General features: G+C 44.9%; 1 protein-coding gene across 1 annotated transcript; it reads left to right on the top strand.

Moving 5' to 3' along the window:
- Positions 1-3,141: 3,141 nt before the first annotated feature.
- LOC311131907 (transcription factor HIVEP3-like) lies at positions 3,142-16,697 on the top strand (the record flags this gene model as incomplete). Its single annotated transcript, XM_084165020.1, has 6 exons — positions 3,142-7,443; positions 7,776-7,966; positions 13,740-13,915; positions 14,157-14,255; positions 14,352-15,211; positions 15,906-16,697. The coding sequence occupies 6 exons, from the start codon at positions 3,142-3,144 to the stop codon at positions 16,695-16,697; spliced, it is 6,420 nt and encodes a 2,139-aa protein (XP_084021146.1).
- Positions 16,698-22,760: the final 6,063 nt, after the last annotated feature.

Here is a 22,760-nt window from a genome sequence, read left to right on the forward strand (position 1 = left end):
AGCAAGGCACTTAACCCTAATTGCTCCTGTAAGTCGCTCTGGATAAGAGCGTCTGCTAAATGACTAAAATGTAAATGTAGAAGTTTACATACACTTAGGTTGGAGTCATTAAAACTCGTTTTTCAAACACTCCACAAATTTCTTGTTAACAAACTATAGTTTTGGCAAGTCGGTTAGGACATCTACTTTGTGCATGACACAAGTAATTTTTCCAACAATTGTTTACAGACAGATAATTTTACTTATAATTCACTGTATCACAATTCCAGTGGGTCAGAAGTTTACATACACTAAGTTGACGGTGCCTTTAAACAGCTTGGAAAATTCCATGGCTTTAGAAGCTTCTGATAGGCTAATTGACATCATTTGAGTCAATTGGAGGTGTACCTGTGGATGTATTTCAAGGCCTACCTTCAAATTCAGTGTCTCTTTGCTTGACATCATGGGAAAATCAAAATTAATCAGCCAAGACCTCCACAAGTCTGGTTCATTCTTGTGAGCAATTTCCAAACGCCTGAAGGTTCCACGTTCATCTGTACAAACAATAGTACGCAAGTATAAACACCATGGGACCACACAGCCATCATACCGCTCAGGAAGGAGATGCGTTCTATCTCCTAGAGATGAACGTACTTTGGTGAGAAAAGTGCAAATCAATCCCAGAACAACAGCAAAGGACCTTGTGAAGATGCTGGAGGAAACAGGTTCGAAAGTATCTATATCCACAGTAAAACGAGTCCTATATCGACATAACCTGAAAGGCCGCTCAGCAAGGAAGAAGCTACTGCTCCAAAACCGCCATAAAAAAGCCAGGGGAGAAAGATCTTACTTTTTGGAGAAATGTCCTCTGCTCTGAACAAAAATAGAACTGTTTGGCCATAATGACCATCGTTATGTTTGGAGGAAAAAGGGGGTTGCTTGCAAGCCGAAGAACACCATCCGAACCGTGAAGCACGGGTGTGGCAGCATCATGCTGTGGGGTTGCTTTGCTGCAGGAGGGACTGGTGCACTTCACAAAATAGATGGCATCATGAGGAATGAAAATTATGTGGATAAATTGAAGCAACATCTCAAGACATCAGTCAGGAAGTTAAAGCTTGGTCGCAAATGGGTCTTCCAAATGGACAATGACCCCAAGCATACTTACAAAGTTGTGGCAAAATGGCTTAAGGACAACAAAGTCAAGGTATTGGAGTGGCCATCACAAAGCCCTGACATCAATCCTATAGAAAATGTGTGGGCAGAACTGAAAAAGCGTGTGCGAGCAAGGAAGCCTACAAACCTGACTCAGTTACACCAGCTCTGTCAGGAGGAATGGGCCAAAATTCACCCAACTTATTGTGGGAAGCTTGTGGAAGGCTACCCGAAAAGTTTGACCCAAGTTAAACAATGTAAAGGCAATGCTACCAAATACTAATTGAGTGTATGTAAACTTCTGACCCAATGGGAATGTGATGAAAGAAATAAAGCTGAAATAAATCATTCTCTCTACTATTATTCTGACATTTCAAATTCTTAAAATAAAGTGGTGATCCTAACTTACCTAAGACAGGGAATATTTACTAGGGTTAAATGTCAGGAATTGTGAAAAAGTTAGTTTAAATGTATTTGGCTAAGGTGTATGTTAACTTCCGACTTCAACTGTATGTATTAAAATGTATTAAGAACAAATTATTTGGTGAAATGTATATTACTTAATGGGCTTTCAGTGAATTGCTATCATTAGAGAAGTCTGCTTGTTTGACAGTGCAAAGTTAGAATAAGGAGAAATTAGAACTCAAATGTGTTATTGTAGATGAGTATTTGCATAGATGCCGGAGTGTATTTTTTTCACAGCTGAATGACGTAATCCACTCCCTAATGGGAGAGGTGTTGGTGTTATCTTATGGCAGTGTCTAGCTGCAGACTACACCATTTGCATTTGGCCTAATTCTTTTTAGCTAGTGTAAGCAGCAGGGGTTGGGAGACTTTGGGGGAATCTGGATGAATGAAACTATTGGCTCTTCTGGCTGCAACAAAAGCTCATGAGTTGGGCAATCAAGAGGAAAAATCAGTTTCCCTTGTCTTGGGAGTGTGATCCCTGAGAAACACATAGAAGCTTATGATTGAGCAATGTGCAATGCACACGGCTGATTGGGAACTATTCAAGGGGTTATTAGTTGCAGAATCTGAAAATGGATGCTATGACTTGGAGTGTTTTTCTTCATAATAGTCAGGTAAATGAGATGCTAGTTTTTGTAACCAGATTCCGAATCACAGTTTGGTAAATAACACCTACATTTTAGGTGTACGTTTTTCACTTTTTATATCATGCCAATGTTTTTTGTTGTTGTTGACAAAGTGCAACTGAAACTGGTCACTATGAGAAATGTGCCCCTTTAACACGACCAAACTCCAAGTTTTGTTTCCAACTTGATCATCCATCATCCATCTTGATGAAATAACAGTGATGACAACCTTGCTTTTTAGCTGTTTGGTTCCCTCCCTTCAACAGTAATGTTTTTAGATCATAGTGGGCGGAGAGAGACTGTCAGTGTTTGTTTCTGCCATCTGTCTTCATGATGTAATTTCATTTTGTGTGTGTGTGCATCCATGTGTGCTCACTGTGTGTGTGTGAAAGAGAGAAAGAAGGAGAGATAGAGACTACCCCTCAGGTGGGTCTGTCTGTCATCTGATCTTTTCTTTTTTCTTATTTTAGATCCTCTGGAGTGAACCAGAGGACACAGACATCCAACCAACAGTCCTGAAAACTGGATCTGAAAACCTGAATACCTGGTAACAGGACTATCTGACGGGACTGCCTCAGAGGCTCAGAGGGCAAAGTTGTTGACTCTGGGAGCCAACCAAGCTCCAAAATGGGATGCTTCTTTGGCTCAGGATGGAAAAGTAGTTCCTCATCACCGCATGACAAATCACAGTTGTTGCCCATCATCCATTAAATGAATGGCTTGACCTGAGTAAGTACTAAGTATGAGTACAGACAGCCTGAAAGCCAGTACAAGACAGATATAACTAAGGAACAAAATACTCATCATACACAAATCTCAGAGTCCGTTAAATGAATAGGCTTGACCTGTGCGGCCTGTCTCAGGCTCAGGCGGAGGGATCCCAGGTGTCTACCTGAGGTTGTTGTTCCGTTTTATGGAGGCGTTGCACAGCTGCAGCCACTTGCCGACTGGGGAGCAGTCCGGAGGTCACGACCAGCCTCAGCCAGGAGAGTCTGCTCTGCCTCTCCCAGAACCTCAGCCTCTCAAATCTCCCTCCTCCCAGAACCATGAACCGCAGACACAACAGACTCACTCCAAACAAGGAGGCCCTCAACAACAACAACAGCAGCACCATGGACAACACCACAAACTGCCTAATAAGCGGGAGCGCAAGCGTCTCAGACATCAGAGGCAAAGCGTTGATTCTGACACCCCACCAGCGGAGGAGGGTAAGCATGCAAAGGGAGAGGCAACACCGACCAGAGTGGCTCGGACTTCGTCTGGCAGGACCCCGGCGACTCCCTCCTCATCATCCACCTCCACCCAGTCTACAGAGGCTCCTGCCACAGAGGAGAACCAGGAGGGCACCCTAAAGCAGAAACGGGAGCGTAAGCCTGGAAAACCTGGGAAATATGTGTGCTCTTACTGCGGCCGTGCCTGTGCCAAGCCCAGTGTCCTGCAGAAACACATCCGCTCCCACACAGGAGAGAGGCCCTACCCCTGTGCTCCCTGCGGTTTTTCTTTCAAGACCAAGAGCAACCTCTACAAGCACCGGAAGTCCCATACCCACAGGGTGAAGGCCGGCCTCGCCTCTGTAGAGCCCAGTGCTTTAGAAGAACCGGTGCCAGAGTCAGAAGACGAAACTAGACAGCAATTGTCTGCTGCCTCCTCCAACTTGGAGAGACAAGGCAGCGTAGCCAACGAGAAGACCCATAAAGACACTGAGAGGCCTACAGAGCAGTCCAGTGGGATGGACAACTCCTACGCTGTCAAGAAGAGGCTGGCCATGCGTTTGAGCCGAGGGAAACGTGGCCCTCTAGGCTCGTCTGACTCGATCAGTTCCTCGTTGGGTATGGGGAGTAGAGGCAGCACAGAGTCTGGCTATTTCTCTCGTTCTGAGAGCACTGAGCAGTCACAGGACAGCCCACCCAACGTAACAAGTGCCAAAAGCTACGCAGAGATCATCCTGGGGAAATATGGCCGTCTGGGCCACCTCCAGAGGATGTCCCGGCATCAGGACCAGCAGCCTTCTGGAAGCCAGGGACAGCAGGAAAAGAGCATCCCATTCACAGTGCCCAAGAAGCAGGTCATTGACCACATCACCAACCTCATCACCATCAATGAGGCTGTGGTGGACACAAGTAAGATCGACAGCGTCAAGCCCAGGAGGTTCTCTCTGTCTAGGAGAAGTAGCACAGAGTCTAACTCTAAGGTTTCTTTATCTCTGAAAGAGCCACCTGTAGTCCACCACAGCACCAACAACCCTGGAGACCCAGGCTTTAAGAGCAGTGGTTCCATCACTATGGGTGTTCCGTGTGAGAAGTTCCATCATCACCAGTCACTACACATGGATTCAACGGCAGGCCAGACATCCACTTCCATGGCTCCTCTTCTGAGAAGCCTCTCTATGCCCTCTGCTGCTAGTTCAACTAATGCCTCCTCTGGCGTCTGCCCACAAAACTTCCGCCTTAGCCAATCTTTCGATGAACGGTCTGAAACACAGTCTCGCCGCATTGGGATGCTACGACGCCAGCCTGCTATCGAACTACCCCCAGGTGCTGAATTCACTAAAGAGGGACATAGTTTACTCAGTAGCTCCAACACGCGCTCCAATCACAATATGTCCGTCGTGCCTCCTGACCACAAGCAATGTCAACCAGAGCCGTACGAGTGTGAGTCCTGTGGCATTGTATGTAAGAACTGGGAAGGTTATAAGGCACACAAGAGAAGTCCTTGTATAGCACGACTTCCCCAAGAGAGTCTTGGTACAACAAAATGCCAGCTGGACCGTTCACAGTTGATGCACTATCCGATCAGCAGACCAGGGGCTTTGGCAATGCGCAAGAGAAGGAAAGAGGAGAGTTTTGAATCTGATGATCCATCCTCTCCTGTTTCTTTATCCATACCCACCTTGTCCACATTGGTGCATGACAGAGACGAAAAAAGTGTAGCATGCAATAGAAACTCATGGTCACGGTTAGAGCAGGATCGGGGAGGGACATCAAAAGGTTTCTCAGTGATTCAGCATACTAGTTCATTTGAGAAACAGGACACTTTGTTTACAGAGAGTCAAGGTAAAGAGGAGGCGCATATTAAATTCCAATCTCATGAGGATGCATCCCAAAAACAACTGCAGGAACACTCGTCCAAACCAACACCTCGCAAACTGGTGCGCCAACACAATGTTCAAGTCCCTGAGATATTAATCACTGAGGATTCCAACACCAATGTTATTGAGTCTGTTCAGACACAGTCAGAAACAGCATCCATAATGCCTAAACAGACCAAGAGGACAGAGGAGTTCCAGTGGCCACAGAGGAGCCTCACCCTGTCTGGGGTACCCATCGAGAAGCTGCCCCCAAAGAAGAAACGTATTCGCCTGGCCGAGGCCGCCCAGTCTTCAGGGGAGTCCATGTCCAGCTTTGACTCCATCTCCCTGCCTCACAGCCCCAGCCAGGACAGCTGTGCATCCCACGCATCTAGCCACTCTGCATCCTTTGAGGAGTCCACCAGACCCGGAGACATGGAGACCCTGGCTGGGACACCATTGAGGAGGTCCAGGGCCCCTAACATGTTGACCGTCCCAGGGCTGCATCATCACAAAAGGGAGATGCGGCGGTCGGCCTCAGAGCAAGCACCTCACGACCCAAAGCAGCAATCTGTTTTGATGGCAATGTCGGAGATGCGAAGCAAGTCTTTTGACTACAGCAGTTTGTCCCCTGAGCGCTCGGCGGCCGGCTGGAGAGACAGACGCAAATGTCTCCTTATGAGACACACTGCGGTCAGGGACCCAGAGGAGGAGGAGCAGCCTGCTAAGCCTGCAGAACTAAAGCTGAACCCCAGTTCCTCCATTTTTGCCAAACACACAGCACTAAAGGTGAACAACCCTTCTCACTGCAGCCCCAGTCCTGACCCTGTCAGTCCCAGCACTTCTTCTAAACTAAGCCCAGGTCCTCAACACCTTAGTCCGGCCGCTGGTTCCCCTCTGTCAGGCGAACCCACGTCCTGTAACCCTCTTTGCCAAGAGCCCCCCTCACAATGGAAACTGGGTCAAAGTATTCAGTTGACTGGACATTGCTCTGAAGACCTAGCCTCTCAGAACTCTGTAGAATCTCCTGATCCCCTCCAGAGGGTATCCCCATCACCTCTCTGTTCAGGGAAGCCTGTAATTATCTCCCTCCGTCCTGTCCACACCTATATCCACCCTGCCCAATCCCGCCCTATCTACCCTCCCCACCCCCTCCCCACCCAGTGCCCATTAGGGATTGCTAGGGCCCACTACCTTCCAATATCCACAGGCCTGAAGCTGGAGATCCCAGTCCCAACTCACAGTCATGATGGACATTCAGAGTTTGTAACACATCCTCCGCAGATCCTCCACCCTCACCCTAACATCACACTCAGCCCAGAACTACTCCGGCCCTCCATATCACCAGCAGTAGCAGTAGTCCGGCTACAGGCAGACACCAACACCCTAGCCAGTGCCATATACACCACTCTGTCCCAAACCACAACATCTAGGTCCCAGGAACCTGTGTGTTCTGGATTAAACAGTGGCAATAGAAATACCCCAACGTCTGAGCATAACAGCCACCTGGTCATGACTCTGCCTGCAGGCAGCAAGAGGTTGTCTGAGACTCTGCTACCAGTCAGCCAGTTGACTCTGCCTCCAGGCAACCACTTGGCTTTGCCTCTGCCTCCAGGCAGCCAGTTGTGGTCTGAGGAGGGCTGTAGATCTTCAGGCTCAGGGAGCAACAAGCGCATGTTATCCCCTTCAAACAGTGTCGATTTTAGCCCCGATTCCAAACAGCAGCAGAAACGAGTGAAGGAGGAGGAAGAAGAAGAGGAGAGTTGTGTAGGAAACGTAATCACGGAAACATCAACAAAAGAAGAAGAGGTTGAGATTCCAACATGTTTACCTAGGGTGTGTACTCCCATAAGTCCAGAAGGACCTTCATATCCAACCCTCCAGTCCACCACCTCTCACAGCTGGTGTTATCTAAACTACGTCAAGCCAAACCCCACCACCTCGACTGACCAGCCCTCAGTGTACTCCTCCTGGTCTACCAGCGAGTATGACCCCAACCCTCCAGGCCTCTCCAGCAAGACAGCCCTATCGCTGTTGGACTGCAAGCAGAGGGTCAGCCCCACTATCTACACCATGTCTCCCATGTCATCCATCCCGGCAGAGACCCCACCAGAGCCTGCCGACATGAAGACGCCATGCCCTTCTGAGGTAAGTAGACTTTACTGGAGGCCTCCTCATAGAATGGCCAATGTGAAATATGGAATACTGTATGCGTTTAGTTATTTTACCTTGTCCCATACTGTACTATGTGTTGTAGTCTTTCATACTATATTTTGTTAATGATCCTATACAGTCTTACATTTAGTTACTTCTCATTTGAAGCGTCTAGGCCTATATTGTAAATTGTAATGCTACAGTATAATTTAGATAAGTACTGAGACACATAAGTTATGATGAATTCCCCCCATCCCTGTTTCCTTGGCCTGATCTTGCTGGAGCAGGGTTGGTGAATTTGCCCTGCATGTCTCTCTCGAGTGTAGGTACATGCCACTCTGCCTGGCGACAGCCACCGTGTCGAGACAACAGAGCAAGAGCAGTCCGCAGAGGACAAGGAGCCAAAGAAAGAACGAGAGAAGGAGGAAGAGAAGGAAGAGGCAGAAAAAGAAGAGGAGGCCCAGTCGACCAGCAAATGTAGAGAACCTCCACCTCGAATCTGGATCTGTGAGGGAGGGTGAGTAGTCTATGACTGATTACATTTGACAGTTGAAATAACACTTCCCAATATTACATAATTAAAAAATGCAAAGCTTCATTGGCTTTACATTCATAAAGACATTAGAAACTACACTCAGCCTTACAAGTGTTTCTCTATACGGTGCAAGCCATGGTACATGTGTACCATGGCAGTGCGGGTATTTAGTCTCTGTGTCGTGTGTGCAGTGCTGGGAAGTGTTGTCATTCCCCTCTGCAGGACATGAGGGGCTAAGGGTTGGCTGTCTGACTACACCAACAGAGCCTGTCTGTTGAGTGGCCCTAGCCAGGAAATGACCAACAACTACCCATCTTCCTCTACTGTACCCTGTAGATGCTCAGTTACACCCAACACAGTCAATGGTTCTGGCCATTCAGCTGTAGAGGGGAGGAGTGGCCGATTTCATTCCCATTTTAGATGGTGATTGATTGAATGAATGAGAACTGACATGATTTCTCTGTGCTTCTGGGTTTATGTGTATCTATTTGTAGACAGGGAACATAAGAGGGATACTATTTTCAGAGGAGAGAGAGGAAGGTATATACCTAGATGAAGAAAGTGTTGTTTGATACTAACTCTGCTTCTCTAGTAATGGGACTTATGTAGGATGTGTCAGATAGGAGAAAGAGCTGTGAGAGATTGAGAGCGCTCTGATTCATCTATGTTCATTTACGTTAATCCACACAGCTAGATTGAATCACACTGAGGTTATAAAGCAGACATAACTGAAACTTCTGAGAACACTTGGTCTCCTCTATCATATCTGTGATTGTGCCACTGAGGTGCCATCTGTGCGTTCCTCTGCATCTCTCCGAGTACCCCTGGGAACCTGTTGTTTTTGTCATGACTCAGGTTCACAGCCTTCTTCTCATCAGCCACATCCCAGCTAGCACATAACGTCTTGAGAACCATATGTTTCTTAGAGCTTGGTGAGAGCGTGGTTGTCCTATGGCCGTGATTATCCCACAACTTTCTGGGAATGGTGCAGGATAGTTGCTTGGCTTTGGAACATTCTCAGCACATTTAAGGAATTTGACCCCAAAATAATCTATATTTTCTTGCTATTTCATTAATTTAACAGAACATTTCCTAAAAGTTCAAACATGGTTACATTTAATTTCAATTATGGTAATGTTCTAGGAACGTTCTCCAACTGTTTTGACATTGGGAATGTTCTCAAATAGTTCAGAGAACGTTAAGGCTTTAGTAATGTTCAGAGAACGTTCTAAGAATGTTTTTAAAAACATACATTCCGTCTAAGAACCAGATGCCCATAGGCACAAGGGCACGTGCCCCGTCAGCATTGTCCTTTTTAGTTTTTGTTTAAGATTAAATAAAAAAAACCTAGAGTCTATTGACGCACCTGTGCGTCACACCGTGATGTCATTTTCATTATTGAATAGCTCCCCGTGTGTTTATGCTAGAGACTTTACGTTTCTTGCAGTGGCTATTCCATAACATGGGGCTTGTTAAAGCTGTGTTTTCTACACTTGAGAGGATCCAGACAAGAAAACCATAACGAAATCGCCTGTAGAACCCAAAACCTTTTGAGCTACAAACTAAAAAGATGAAAGATGAGACTCTCACGAACACGACAGTGTCATTTGTTTTGCTCTATGACATCCACAAGCTTTACGGCAGTCGTCTGAACTCTTTGACGCAGACGTCATAATTTCGAAGAGGTCTTCTCACAAAACTGACTGTCCAGATTGAACCGTTTGAGCTAACTAATATACTTACAGGGGTCCTAAAATTCCAAATCAAATAGCTAAATTAGCAATTTTATGACCATCCTAAAACAATTCCATATGTTAGCTTAGTAGATATTGCGATCTAAGGGCTTAGACCTACAGGGGTTTTTAATGACTAAACTTCATTTTTAAGCCCATGTTTTATCATAATTATTTATGTCAGTGGTATAAAGCCACTTAGCAATTTTATGAAGCTGGCATTAGCTAGCCAGCTAGATAGGTTCCCAATCTATCAACCTCATAACTAGCTACCAAGCCATTACAGGCTATCAATCAAGTTAGAGTAGCTTGTCTAACTATCTTACACCTCAGCTCCACTATAAGCATTGCTCGCTTTGCCATTAGCGTCGTGTTAATGTGATGTTCTACCTGCTACACAGAGCGCATTGTTTTGAGAGCTGAGAGGAGCAGAGGGGAAGAGTGTCTTTATTCTATTTCCCCCTACTGTCCCATATTCATTGATTGTGCGTAAGAACAGTGCCTTCAGAAAGTATTCACACCCCTTGACTTCTCCCACATTTTGTTTGTTGTGTTAAATTGATTAAATTGAGATTTTGTTGTCACTGGCCTACACACAATACCCCATAATGTCAAAATAGAATTATGTTTTTCGAAATGTTTACAAATTAATTGATAATGAAAAGCTGAAATGTCTTGAGTCAATAAGTATTCAACCCCTTTGTTATGGCAAGCCTAAATAAATTCAGGAGTAAAAATGTGCTTAACAAGTCACATAATATGCTGCATGGGCTCTGTGTGCAATAATAGTGTTTAACATGATTTTTGAATGACTACCTCATCTCTGTACCCCACACATACAATTAACTGTAAGGTCCCTCTGTCGAGAGGGAAAATGGTTGTCTAGCAATGATCAACAACCAATTTGACAGAGCTTGAAGAATTTTGAAAAGAATAATGGACAAATGTTGCACAATCCAGGTGTGGAAAGCTCTTAGAGACTTACCCAGCAAATTCACAGCTGTAATTGCTGCCAAATGTGCTTTTACGAAGTATTGTCTCAGGGATGTGAATACTAGTGTAAATTAGATATTTCTGCATTTCTTTTTCCATACATTTGCTACAATTTCTAAAAACATGTTTTCACTTTGTCATTATGCGGTATTGTGTGTAGATGGGTGAGAGAAAAAAATCTAATTAATACATTTTGAATTCAGGCTGTAACACAACAAAATGTGGAAGGCACTGTACAATAGCTGTACAATTATACTTTAATTACACAAGTTGCTTTTGTTTACATTGTGAATGTAGCTAGCTAGAGTTTCTGCTAGCTAGTAGCTTCTTGACTACATAAATCCTAGTACAATAACCAGTGGTGTAAAGTCGAGCCATAGGCAACCAAAATCAACTTTATTTCTCATTATTTCAATTCACAAGATGGCATGAACGCGCGCGTCAGCCATCGAGAATTGAACTTCTGCGATTCTTGAGCTTGGACACTGCCATTGGATGTGACGCAATGCTAGCGCAACATGGGAAGTATAGCAGCTTTCACTGATTTTAAAGGAAGCATTTCCTCAATGGCTATTGTGTAGCAGGGCCGTTAGCTGGTGTGCCTGCTGGCAAGAAAATACTCAAATTGTTATGATACTATATATCAGTGTGGCAGTTGTACTAAACTCATAAGGCATAAAAGTTATTAAAATAATCGATGTGCATCATTAGTTAAAATGACAATTGAACTGGTCAAGAGGTATGCTTAGAAAAATAGACATTTGTGACATAGAATTAGGCATAATGATTATTAGGCATAATGACCACCTCCCCTCCTCCATCCTCATGTACTTTGTGTCCCCTCTGAAATAATGGGTGCATGACGCCCCTGCTCAGGATGTTAAGAAAACGTTCCTTAAAAACCACTAGAAGACTTTAGTAACGTTCAGAGAATGTTCTAAGCACGTTATTTAGAGATTTATACATTCCGTTCTCAGCATCATCAAAACTCTCTCTATCCTCTATCTTGTTAAGTGTGTTCAGGTGTGTTGGCCGCGCCCACTCATTTGCCACACCTGATCTTAATGAGTGCTTGTTTCCTTTGTAATGGGGTCTGTTTGAATAGACTAAAATGAACAGGTGTATGAGTAAAAAAACATGGCATGCTAGCTCCATCCTGGTGGCGCAGTGGAGTCATTCCATGGATGGAAAAAATAAGATTATGGGTTCCAATCTCACTGATGTTGTGTCACAATAACAAATGGATTTGTTTGCATGATTAATGCCTAAATTAATTAATTTCCATGTGTCCTATCTGTGCTTGGAGTTCAACAAAGTTAGCTAGCAGTGTGTGTTATTAAGTCTTATTGTAACATTCAGTGAAAGGATGTTATTCAGAAACCTCCAAATAACCTATCATTTCCGTTCTCAGAGCGTTAATAAAACCTCCAAGGAACACGTTCAAGGAACCAAAGTAAAATGTTCTCAGAACTGGCAAAATGTGGCTTTGTTCCCACAACCAATGTGAAACCAAAAACATACGTTCCCACAACTTCCAAGAAACCCAATGTGCTAGCTGGGAATGACTCATCTCTATTCCCGGCTGCGCTGTGTGTAGCTCTGAGCCCACCAACTCCATCTGTTCGGGCCGGTGTGTGTGTGTGTGAGGGATGATAAAACAAAGCAGTGAAAGACAGAGGAAGTCAAACAATGAACTTTCAGTATGGCTACATTACGGTGGAGTGTGGGCTGACTGAGGGAGGATTTAGTGTAGGCTGTCTCGCTGAAGATAAAGCTAGGGGCAGGATCTGTGAATGGGTGTCAGAGTAAACTATGAATTGTGAGTTGGTTGGTGGCCATCATTGTGCCTACATGCTGTATATCAGTTTCGTCGTGTGGGATTTTTTGTCATTGGGCACGTACACACGCATGCATCCACACGCACATACACACACACACAATTGAAATACTTCATTTGAATCCACAAATCACATTACATCATAAAGGATTCAAACATTTCAAAGGTCGTTGATGCAAGGACACTTAAGGAAACAAAAAGCACCTTCTCCTCCACACAGCTAGGCTGCCCATAATGGCTGAAACAGAGCAGTACCTAGACAGTGGTTTTGCTCTACTCTTAGGCAGCCCTGCAATCTGAAGGCCATGTACCGTAAGCCTATGTACGTGCCCCAGACTGCCAAATATCAATGCCACCCAGACTGCCCAAGAATGATATGAGGGACTGGTATTTAAGGAGCTTTTCAGAGAAGGCCTGCTCCATGTAACAATCAACACACACACACACACACACACACACACACACACACACACACACACACACACACAGAATTAAGCATGTTAGCTATCATTGTAATTCCTGTTCCTATTAATAGAAAGGTGTTTTATTTTCTGTTTATTTGGAGCAGCTGGTCTGAGCCCAGGGTTTCCCTCCCTCTCTTGTCTGTTTTTATTGGCTGGCTGTTCCAAACCCTGTGTTTTTATTGGCTGGCTATTCCAAACCCCGGCTGATGTCGCAGGCTTTCTGTGTTTGGACTAGGGTTGGGTGGTGGTGGTGTGAGAGGGTGGTGATGGGGGTTAGAGTCCCACTGCAGGGCCCCCACTTCAGCTTCACACAGAGGGGCTTTTATAACCCCAAACCAGAACACACTCCAGCCCAAAAGCATACACACAGAAGGGCGTGTGCCAAACAGATACGGTGATCAATGGAAACTTTATAGCAGCTTGCAGGTGCTATATACAGTATAAAGAATCAATGCGTATTACAGACATATGGACTGTGGTTTCATCAGGGGTGGAAATGAACTCACCACTAAAAATTTCACCCGGGATTCAGATCAAAAGATCAGAACTTTTGAAACTCTGTTCACTCACGTTTCTCTCCATTCCTAGTTGTTATTGAAAGAGTGATAGCATCAAGTCACAAGGTTTTGGTGATATCACAAAGGTTTTTTGGTGGCAGCATTACCTATACATAATAAAACTACACTACACTAATTAAAAAATGTTCTCTGTCTCTCTCATCCCTTTAGCTACAGGTCTAGTGAGGAGTATGTGTACGTGCGGGGTCGAGGCAGGGGCAGATATGTGTGTGAGGAGTGTGGTATCCGCTGTAAGAAGCCTAGTATGCTCCGTAAACACATCCGCCTGCACACCGATTCACGACCCTACGTCTGCAAGCACTGCAACTTTGCCTTCAAAACCAAAGGTGAGCTATGGATAGACACAGGATTGCTGCCTTGTTGTGGTTACAAATAGTCACAGGACTGCAACTTTTTAGTGGGTATGGATAGGTACTGGGATTGCTGCCTTATTGGGACCAGGTCTCTCTTAAAAAATAGATTTATAAGGAAAGGGTACTGCTGACCTGCTTGGAGTTAGCATCTCTGTTCATCCAGTTTGTTAGGGATGTCTCGGGATGGTAATGTGAGGGTTCTCTGTTGTTCCAGGGAACCTCACTAAACACATGAAGTCCAAGGCCCATGGGAAGAAATGCCATGATGGGCCAATGACCGGCCCTTCCCTGGAAGAGACTGAGGCTGATGAAGGTAGGACGATGTTATGTTGCTGTGTCTACCTTATAAGTATCCAATAATACTTTGTTGTGTTGTGTTGCCTTATACTCCCCCCCCCCTTCCTCTCAGGAGGCAATGAAGACTGCTCAGTCTGGCCAGAGACAGGACAGGACGAGCACCAATTCTCTGACGTCAGTGAAACTGAAGATGACTACGATGACAACGAGTATGATGATGAAGATGATGATGGTGAGGAGGAGTCCTGGTCCCATGAAGACCCTTCCACCACCTCCACAAGCCACCTGAAGCCACCCAAACCCCCAGACCAGAACAGAACCACCTCAGACCGGGACAGGACCAGACCATCTGGTTCAAGCCCGTCCAGCCAGCCTCAGAGACTGAATTCCCAGGAGCCAAGCCTCTGTTACCCTGCTGGTTCCCCCAGCAAGAAGAGAGCTCTGTTCTCCCGGAGGAGGCACCTGGACCGCGCTGGTCACCGCTCCCCACTGCACTGTCCATCACCAACCCTATCTCCATCTCCATCTCATCGCCTGTCCTCATCTCCAGCCCCAGCCCTATCTCTGTCCCTAACCCATCACATGTCTCCTGCTCACTCCCTATCCCCTAGAGGGGACCTGTCTCCTCTCCGCTGCCCTTCCCCTAGGCATAACCTCTCTCCTGTCTCCTGCCACCCCTCTCCTCCACCACTCTCATCCCTGTCCCCTAGGCATAAACTGTCCCCTGCCCCCTGTCACCCCTCCCCACCCTCCTCTCTGTCTCTGCTAGGTTGTCATGTCTCCCCCTCCCTAGAGAGACATCCGTCCCCCCTAAGAGGCCTCTCACCTGTCAGGCCCAAGTCCCCCAGTGGTGGCTCCCCTGCCCCTCAGGCTACCATCCCTGCTGAACACAGAACCTGTCTGCCCAGAGACCCATCTTCAAATCCCCACAGGGACAGACCTGCTACAGATACAAGCTCCAAGGCAAGGCTTGTGAGTATTTCACTGTCTCTCTCTGTCACCGCTAGAACACAACACAGACACACTTTGTGTCCGACCTTGTTGATATTTGATCAAGGTAGCTATGGAAGACTGTTTGGTTCGCTTTTATTTTTGTTGTATAATTGGCTATAACGTGGTGACGGATTGGTTTGATAACCACAGTGCTGCTCACTCACCTGCGACGTAATCTGTCTCTGTTTGGTTAGTCGGTTCGGTTCAGAGATTAAAATAAACCCCTTTCTGCACACAAAGCAGTTCCTGTGCAGGCTAAACAGCCAAATTCAAGTAAAATAAACATACAAAACAAATATAGATATGCAGGCTGGTACATTCAGGGTTATTTTAAAGTCACACCTTTCTAGGAAAAGGAAGGAAGGGTAACTCTACTTTTATATAATTCAAACCAAACCAACAACACAAAACCTAAAAATAATGTGAGAGATCCCAAATAGACACAAATGTGTTTGTTCTGGGCAGTCGGTGATAAAACGAGACACACACCTATCATTAGATGTCTGAGATTGTAAACACAAGGACTGTCATCAGCCTCTAAATTTGTGTCAATGTCTCAGTCAGCTCACCTGATATAAACATGGTATGTTTCTTCCAAGTCGTGTTGACGTTGTGGTTTGGTTGTGTCGTGGTTCTAACCTTTACACCCTTCCTTCCCCTCATCCCCACCCAGATGAAGAGCTACTCTGTTCAGGAGGACAACGAGCTGCGTCCCCCTCTCCTGTCCCCCAGGACTAGACCATCCAGAGGGGGCCATGGGGGTGTCCTCAGCCACCTGCCTCTCCACTCCCAGCAGCTAGCCAGGACCACCAACCTGATGATCCCCATTGGGGGGATCCACATGATACAGCCCAGGACCAGTCCACTCTACAGCCTGGTGACTAGCCCTGTGGCAGCAAAGGACACTCCTACTCCAGCAAGGATGGACCGGTCCATGGCAGCCCAGAACACCCCTACCCCAGCAGTAATAGACCGATCCAGGTCATCGCAGGACTCCTCTACCTTAACACGAATGGACCGGTCCATGACAGCCCAGAACACCCCTACCCCAGCAGAGATAGACCAGTCCAGGATCAGGAGAGCTGGACTGGACAAAGGGCCACTTAGTTGGCCTTCATCGTTGAAGGACCATCAGAACACTCTGAATGAGGATGCTAGGCCTAGCACTAGCATTCACACCAGCTACCAGGACAACAGGGTAGGACAGGGAGAGGCCGGGGCCGGGTGTAGACAATCAGGACCTCTCCCAGACAAGGCAGGTATGGCCCATGTACAGGTGTGCACCATGATACCAGAGAATCATGGGAGTTTGAGTCAAAGGGAAGAGACTAAACTACTGTTCACTGGGACAGAGGTAGCAGGCAGCTCACACACTACAGGCGCCCGGAAGAGCACAGAAGGGGAACCACACACACAGAAGGAGATACAGATACACACGTTAGAGGAGGAAGTGTTTAACAAGTGACTACCCAAGGCCAAAATACCTTCTTCTTTCCAGATTAAACTCTGATAGGAAGGAGCACCTTTAGGGATCAGTGCAACAGACTTGTCTTGGGTACATCTGATATGGCATGGTATTTCCTACATAAGGGATACAGTACCATGTCAGAGACAGATATGGTCTCAGAGCTACAAACAGTTCTGGTTTTGAGACTGAAGAAGACAAAAGGAATCCAAGAAGAGCACTCGGGAGCATACGGCTTCTGACTATAATGTGATTATGTAATTAAATGAATAATATATAGATATGTTGAATATGCAGTATATGTTTTGTAATCTTTTTTTACTCTCTTCTTTTGTTTGATGTCATTGCTGTTAATTTATTATTGATGTGCTCTTATGCAATTCTGTACTATCCTCTGTGAGAGCTGGAATGAAATGTAGATGATAAAGATTTTATTTAGTTAATCTCGCCCCCGTCTACCCCTTTGATAACTCTATAATACACTATACTACTCTTGCTGTTTTTATACTGTATGATGTACAGGTGTAGGATCTTCATTTGACATATATTGTCCCAGCAAAATAATCCTGCATCAACAGGATTTGAATGTTTAGACTATAATGTTGCTTGATCGGTGGTTAGGCTGTTAGCTGGTCAAAGGTAGGCTACATGAAAAGTGCAATACTGTTAATATAACCATGTGTTAGTGTGGGTTTTCAGTGAATTTATGTAAATCACAAAGCTCATCTGCATTTCCTGCGGTGCAGGAAAATTCTCAGCAACAAAAGCGTGGTCAAATGAAGATCCTACACCTGTAAGACCAAATATAGAAAGGTACTAGAAATCTACTCACCCTGACTAGTATTTTGAAGTGCAATTTCTGTCAAGATTGTGGCTTGAAATGTCATTCTTAATGACTGTGATTTATTGTTTATTTTAAAGCTGGAATCCTTAATGGTGAAACCGCCACGTCCATTTGCGATATTACAACAACAAAGAAGTTACTGCAAACAACGAACACTATTGTTTTTCAATCGAACATCATTGCACGCGCGATAGAACAGCAGAATATGTACTGCACATTTTTTTTTACAATGTAGGGCGACGCTCCTCACCTCTGCTTCATCAACAAAACAAAAACAATGGCCATGTGGCAGACAGTGGCGCCGTTTCCCCTACTGCGGATTCCATCTTTAAAGATTGTTCATTTTTTTATGTTGTCTGTTTGTTTTGAAGAATCAGGGTTAGAATAATATCTTATTTTATACTATCTCGTTGAGACTAAATCTTGGAATAAGAATACGCATTCGGGGTAGAAAAGCTAACTCCACTCATTGGATATTCATATAAATATATATTGTTTTGATCATCTGCTGTACATGGTGCAGTCTATATTTATTGTCATTGTCATATAGTAATAACAGGTCGTTTTTATAAAGGAGGCAGTTTCCATATTTGTCATTTTCATGTGTCTTTTACCATTAAAACTCGTTTTTACAGATTTATAAAAAATGGTGTCCCTGTGTATATTTTCTTTCGACCTTAAACATTTGGTTCTGTATAATTCAATGCAGAATCATTCAACAGTGCTACGGTATATCTTGTATTGTATATCGCCACCTTGTGGCTGCTAGTATTAGTCCCTCACTAGTCCAGTACATTTGTACATTTCAGTCATTCAGCAGACGCTCTTATCCAGAACGACTTACAGTTAGTGCATTCATCTTAACATAGCTAGGCGAGACAACCACATATCGCAGTCAGATACTAGTCACAAACTAGTCATGTACAATGCCATGGAGTGTATGGAGCAATTTAGAATTGCAATTTCTATCTGCAACCCTCCAAACGTTATCACCTACTGAGTTTTCTATAGCTCTATCCCCTCTTCTTTAGCTATAGGACGTAAGATGTAACCAATACGGTAATAGTGCCACCTTATATGACAGGCAAAGTGGAACTTTCGGCATATTGCTTGGCCCTATCTATTTCCCTCAGGGGCTAAGGTGTGGACTTGGGATAGTGGCTCAACTACTATTAGCCCCTGCCCCCTTGTGGAGATCTGAGAGGATTATGTAGATATAACATAGTAATAGCACCACCAGCCAGGTGGAATTGTTGCCATATTGCGTACACCGACCTATCCACTTCTCTCAGATCTACACTAGTGTGTAGGGTGCATAGGGGTTATATGGATTGATTTGGTATGGGGCATCTACAGTATGCTCTGGAGTAGCTGCTGCGGTTCAGACTGTTTCTTTGTCTCACTATAAGGACAATGTCTTTGTCAGCCACTAGATGTCCCTAGCATCAAGCCACTGGAGACTGTTGCTCAGGACTGCAGTTTGCTGAAAACGATGACATCATCTAGTTAAGATAATGGCCATCCATCCCTACTGTATTTCACCCTGAAATTGACATAAAGCATAATTGACATAATTATACATTTCCAATTAGCCATGGTTGCATTTCAGTCAATATATTCCCAATGTAATTTAGGATTGGTAATGTAGTAGAGTCTCATTCTAATGAGAACTTGTTGAAATTAAATAATTGAATATCTCGGCTACCAGATATAATATGGATTTTCAAGTGTTAGTTCTGGCCATGATATCCAATAGGTCAATGAGTATGTTGAGTGAGGCGTTGGCCCTGCTCCAACATCCATACTAGCATACCACCTATGAAGTAATATGTTGGGCACACATTCTATCTAAGTATGCTTTTATGGACATTGGAATGTAATCTTTGAGGAATTTCGTGAATAGCAGTAAACCCGGTTGTACCAATACAGCCATCTGGCTGGCTACAGTTAGAAGTTAGTTACACATTCCCATATACACTGAACAAAAATATAAACGCAACATGTAAAGTGTTGGTCCCATGTTTTATGAGCAGAAATAAAATATTCCAGAAGTGTTCCATGCGTACAAAAAGCATATTTATCTCAAATTTTGTGCACAAATTTGTTTACATCCCTGTTAGTGAGCATATCTCCTTTGCCAAGATAATCCATCCATCTGACAGGTGTGGTATATCAAGAATCTGATTAAACAGCATGATCATTACACAGGTGCACCTTGTACTGGGGACAATAAAAGGCCACTCTAAAATGTACACACAACACAATGCCACAGATGTCTCAAGTTTTGAGGGAGTGTGCAATTGGCATGCTGACTGCAGGAATGTCCACTAGAGCTAATGCCATAAGCCGCCTCCAATGTCGTTTTAGAGAATTTGGCAGTACGTCCAACCGGCCTCACATCCGCTGACCACATGTAACCATCCAGCTTCTTCACCTACGGGATCGTCTGAGACCAGCCACCTGGACAGCTGATGAAACTGCGGGTTTGCACAACCAGTGAATTTCTGTACAAACTGTCAGAAACCATCCCAGGAAAGCTCATCTGCATGCTCGTGGTCCTCACCAGGGTCTTGACCTGACTGTAGTTCGGCGTTGTACCAGGCAGATGGCAGACAGCGTGTATGGCGTCGTGTGGGTGAGCGATGTGAAATGAGTGCCCCATGGTGGTGGTGGGGTTATGGTATGGGAAGGCATAAGCTACTGACAACGAACACAATTGCATTTTATCGATTGCAATTTGAATGCACAGAGATACCGTTACGGGATCCTGAGGCCCAATGTCATGCCATTCATCCGCCAACATCACCTCATATTCCAGCATGATAATGCCCAGCCCCATGTCGCAAGGATCTGTACACAATTCCTGGAAGCTGAAAATGTCCCAGTTCTTCTATGGCCTGCATACTCACCAGACATGTTACCCATTGAGCATGTTTGGGATTCTCTGGATCGATGTGTACGACAGCACGTTCCAGTTCGCGCCAATATCCACTTCACACGGCCATTGAAGAGGGGTGGGACAACATTCCACAGGCCACAATCAACAGCCTGATCAACACTATGCGAAGGAGATGTGTCACACTGCATGAGGCAAATGGTGGTCACACCAAATACTGACTGGTTTTCTGATCCACGCCCCTATCTTTTTTTTAAGGTATCTGTGACCAACAGATGCACATCTGTATTCTCAGTCACGTGAAATCCATAGATTAGGGCCTAATGAATTTATTTCAATTGACTCATTTCCTCATATGAACTGTAACTCAGTAAAATCTTTGAAATTGTTGCATGTTGCATTTATGATTTTGTTCAGTGAATTTATAGTGCCTGTGGAGTAATAAGGACACCATCCCTGGATTGCTCCTGGGCAGATATGATTCATAGTTAGTGACCCTGAATCACATATCACCATATAAACACCTGGACTATCATCAAACATTTGTTTTATTTTTGGAGGTGGGTGTTGAGCGGAAACTTTGAGTCAGAAGCTGTTATTGCTTTATTTCTTTGAAAGTCTAGTAATTCACTGAGAGGTATGTGATATGATGTGCCGGCGGATATGTTGGTTATTATGGTCAAAGCTGGTATATAATGTTGATAGAGGCTTGATACAGGATTTGCTATGGTTTCAAGATTCAGCCCTCATGGTTTCACTCCCAACCCCCACTCATAAAGAGGTGTTGGGCCACATTCAAATACATGTTTACATTCTTTACCCTGTGTCATCTCTACATACTCATACCAATGGAATTGACAGGATAAAGAAGTGAGAGGGAGTGGGGCAGTCTGTGCTTAAAGGCAGGTGTGTTTTAATTGTTGCTCCATCCCCGCTAAACCCGTGTGACCTGTATAATATAGAAACTGATGTTGGCTTTTGTTCTTGTTTTATAGCAATCATTATCTCTCTCAGAAAAGTACGACATAATGCTAATATCCTGCCCTGTCATATCACAGACCTCCCACATTCTAAACACATTCCGAACTGACTATGGCATTGCTCAGTCAATGTTACAACGGAACATTTTCTGTCTGTCATTTTAGACATTATTTAACTCGAGTCTACGTGCTGTTATCTTTCAGTATGCTTCTCTATGCTATCCTGTCTGTGGTTTCCTTCATACAAATAATATTTAGGGGGTTTTATTGGGTGCAGACAGATGGGCCTCCTGTAGCTCAGTTGGTAGAGCATGGCGCTTGCAACGTCAGGGTTGTGGGTTCGATTCCCACGGGGGGCCAGTATGAAAAATGTATGCACTCACTGTAAGTCGCTCTGGATAAGACCATCTACTAAAATGTACAAATGATTAATTGTGCAGATACTGTATGGTATTGGCTGATACGACGCACTCAAATGCAGTCGTCTCATTTTATGAGTAAAATAAGTGTCAAAGATAATGACTGCCCACCTATGTCCATACATGTCTGGCGGATTATTCCACTTTGTTTAGTCACTTAGTTTTGTCACCGACTCTCTCTTTCTCTGTGTCTGTCTCACTGTCTGTGACCTGTTTTAATGAAGGGAGGTGATGATGATTGTGCCAAGGAATCCGCTCTGTGTTTGTCATCTCGCCACCCTGCATTCCTCTCTCCCTCTCCCTCTCCCTCTCCCTCTCCCTCTCCCTCTCCCTCTCCCTCTCCCTCTCCCTCTCTCTCTCTCTCTCTCTCTCTCTCTCTCCTCTCTCTCTCTCTCTCTCTCTCTCTCTCTCTCTCTCTCTCTCTCTCTCTCTCTCTCTCTCTCTCTCTCTCTCTCTCTCTCTCTCTCTCTCTCTCTCTCTCTCTCTCTCTCTCTCTCTCTCTCTCTACCATGTCCCCCCCCCCCTCGTGTTGTCTAGAAAGAACAAGGGAGAGCGGGGTTTGGGGGGATGGAGGGGTGGGGGGTCTTTCTCCAGACCGGTTCCACCTCGCCAGCCCGCGCAATGTTGGACAAATATTTGCTTTGGACAACTTTTTTTTCCTAATGGAACAAATTGTTTCTGAAATGCCATTGTTTTGTGGATTGTGACATCACTTTGGCCTTTCCTCCATGGCCCCCCTCCCCCTTACAAAGACTGCATGTTCCTACAAAGTGTTTTTTCCCCCTCTCATTGAAGAATGTTGTTTTTCGAGTTGAGGTTGTCCCCAGTGCACCTTTAGCTTGCCTTTGATGGTATAGCTATATCATGTCTGGCCAAACAGCAGCCTACTGCACTGCAGGCTTTTCCACATGGAACATCTGGGGG

This window comes from Coregonus lavaretus (assembly GCF_964263955.1).
Source record: "Coregonus lavaretus genome assembly, chromosome: 7".
Classification (NCBI taxonomy): Eukaryota; Metazoa; Chordata; class Actinopteri; order Salmoniformes; family Salmonidae; genus Coregonus; species Coregonus lavaretus.